This window comes from Trichinella spiralis (genome assembly GCF_000181795.1).
Source record: "Trichinella spiralis strain ISS 195 chromosome Unknown Scfld5, whole genome shotgun sequence".
Lineage (NCBI taxonomy): Eukaryota > Metazoa > Nematoda > Enoplea > Trichinellida > Trichinellidae > Trichinella > Trichinella spiralis.
Window position 1 is genome coordinate 5,414,505 of NW_003526944.1, and position 1,430 is coordinate 5,415,934.

Below are 1,430 nucleotides of genomic sequence, written 5' to 3' on the forward strand. Positions count from 1 at the left end.
TTTGAAGTTCATTAAAGCGTTAAAGTAGCTGGTGAGATCGTTCAGAATTTTGACAGGTATTCCACTTTTCTGCATGGTTATTTTTTTTAAAACTTTGTATACTTATTTGGAAACCAATTACTTTTTAATTAGATAGCACTTAATTATTATATTTGTTGTAATCTCTATTTTGTGGTAAAGTGAGAACACTTTTGATTTAATATCATTATTACAGGTTTAAAGAATGGAGCAAAGAAAATGTGAAAACACGGACGACATGAAGCAGAACAAGAGAAGAGAAGAGGTAAATGCGATTTCTTGTGGATCTGTAAAGCAAGGCTAAGGATACTTCGTAAGGGTGATGTTAATCCTTAATTTAAGGAAATTATCCAAGTTTGTAATATGTAATATATGAGTAAGGTATTCTCAGAGTAAAACTGTACTTTTCGTTTTTCATATTAAGATTAGATATGACTTCATCTTTAGAAAGATTGAATATCAATAGACTTTAGTTTCACTTTAAATTATTTTTTCAAATTTCACAGCATCAGAGCCATTTGGTAAATTACATCTTTTGTTCGGTTAACTTTGTTTGTCAGCATACGCAGCGAGTGTGCTTATATTTTAGTGAAAACATTTTGCGATGAGTTCCATTTATGTAGGTCATTCGCTGTGCTTGAGGCTTCAATTTTCCTAATTTCATAGCGTTCGGTTAGAATTAATTCTTCGTCCAGAAAATTTTCCAAATTTAACTCAAACCGGTTTCTATTACTACAGTATGCAAATGAGGATCGCTTGAAAATTGCTTTATCATCAATCAGTAATGGTGCGCTTGCTTGTTTGACTTGCGTGGCAAGTAACAGCATCGTCAAACGTTGGCGTTAAGTAACTGCTGAAGTCAATTTTTAATTGTTGAAAGTATTCAAATTTTTCTCGTTGTTACTTTTTTGCGAAACTCTCTATGTATAATAATTTTGTTATCTTTAATTGAAAATCAGTTACTTCTTTTATTTGAAAATTCTTTGTTCAATTTTTTAATTCCACTGTGTAATAAAGTGCGGAAAGTTTTGATTTAACATTTACCATTCTTACAGATATGACGAATGAAGAAAAGAAGAAGTGAAAACGCGGACGACACGAAGCAGATCGAGGACGGCACGAAGCAGATCGCGGACGACACGAAGCAGATCGAGGACGACACGAAGCAGAACAAGAGAAGACAAAGTTCCTGGGACCCCAATTCTGTAGGTCTGGGATTGGGATACTTCGAAAGGGTGAAGTTATCCCATAGTTGTAATTAAGTTAACGACCAACTTACATGGCTGAGTTTTGAATTAATGCAGTACTTGGTCTTTCACGCAGCAAAATTTATGTATGCAACTGCTTTCATGTGTCGAAATAATTTTTGATTTCCGTTTATTTTGGAATTTTTATCTTTACTTACATGGTTT

General features: G+C 33.4%; 1 protein-coding gene across 1 annotated transcript; it reads left to right on the forward strand.

The window, feature by feature from the left end:
* Positions 1–223: 223 nt before the first annotated feature.
* On the forward strand, positions 224–864 carry Tsp_09323 (conserved hypothetical protein). Its single transcript, XM_003375697.1, has 2 exons — positions 224–283; positions 757–864. The coding sequence occupies exons 1-2, from the start codon at positions 224–226 to the stop codon at positions 862–864; spliced, it is 168 nt and encodes a 55-aa protein (XP_003375745.1).
* Positions 865–1,430: the final 566 nt, after the last annotated feature.

What these genes read in the sequence shown, in the direction of transcription:
- Tsp_09323 (XM_003375697.1), top strand. Translation starts at nt 224, where the DNA reads ATGGAGCAAAGAAAATGTGAAAACACGGACGACATGAAGCAGAACAAG. An exon ending in AGAACAAGAGAAGAGAAGAG is followed by an intron (nt 284 to 756) that starts GTAAATGCGATT and finishes CTATTACTACAG; the next exon opens with TATGCAAATGAGGATCGCTT.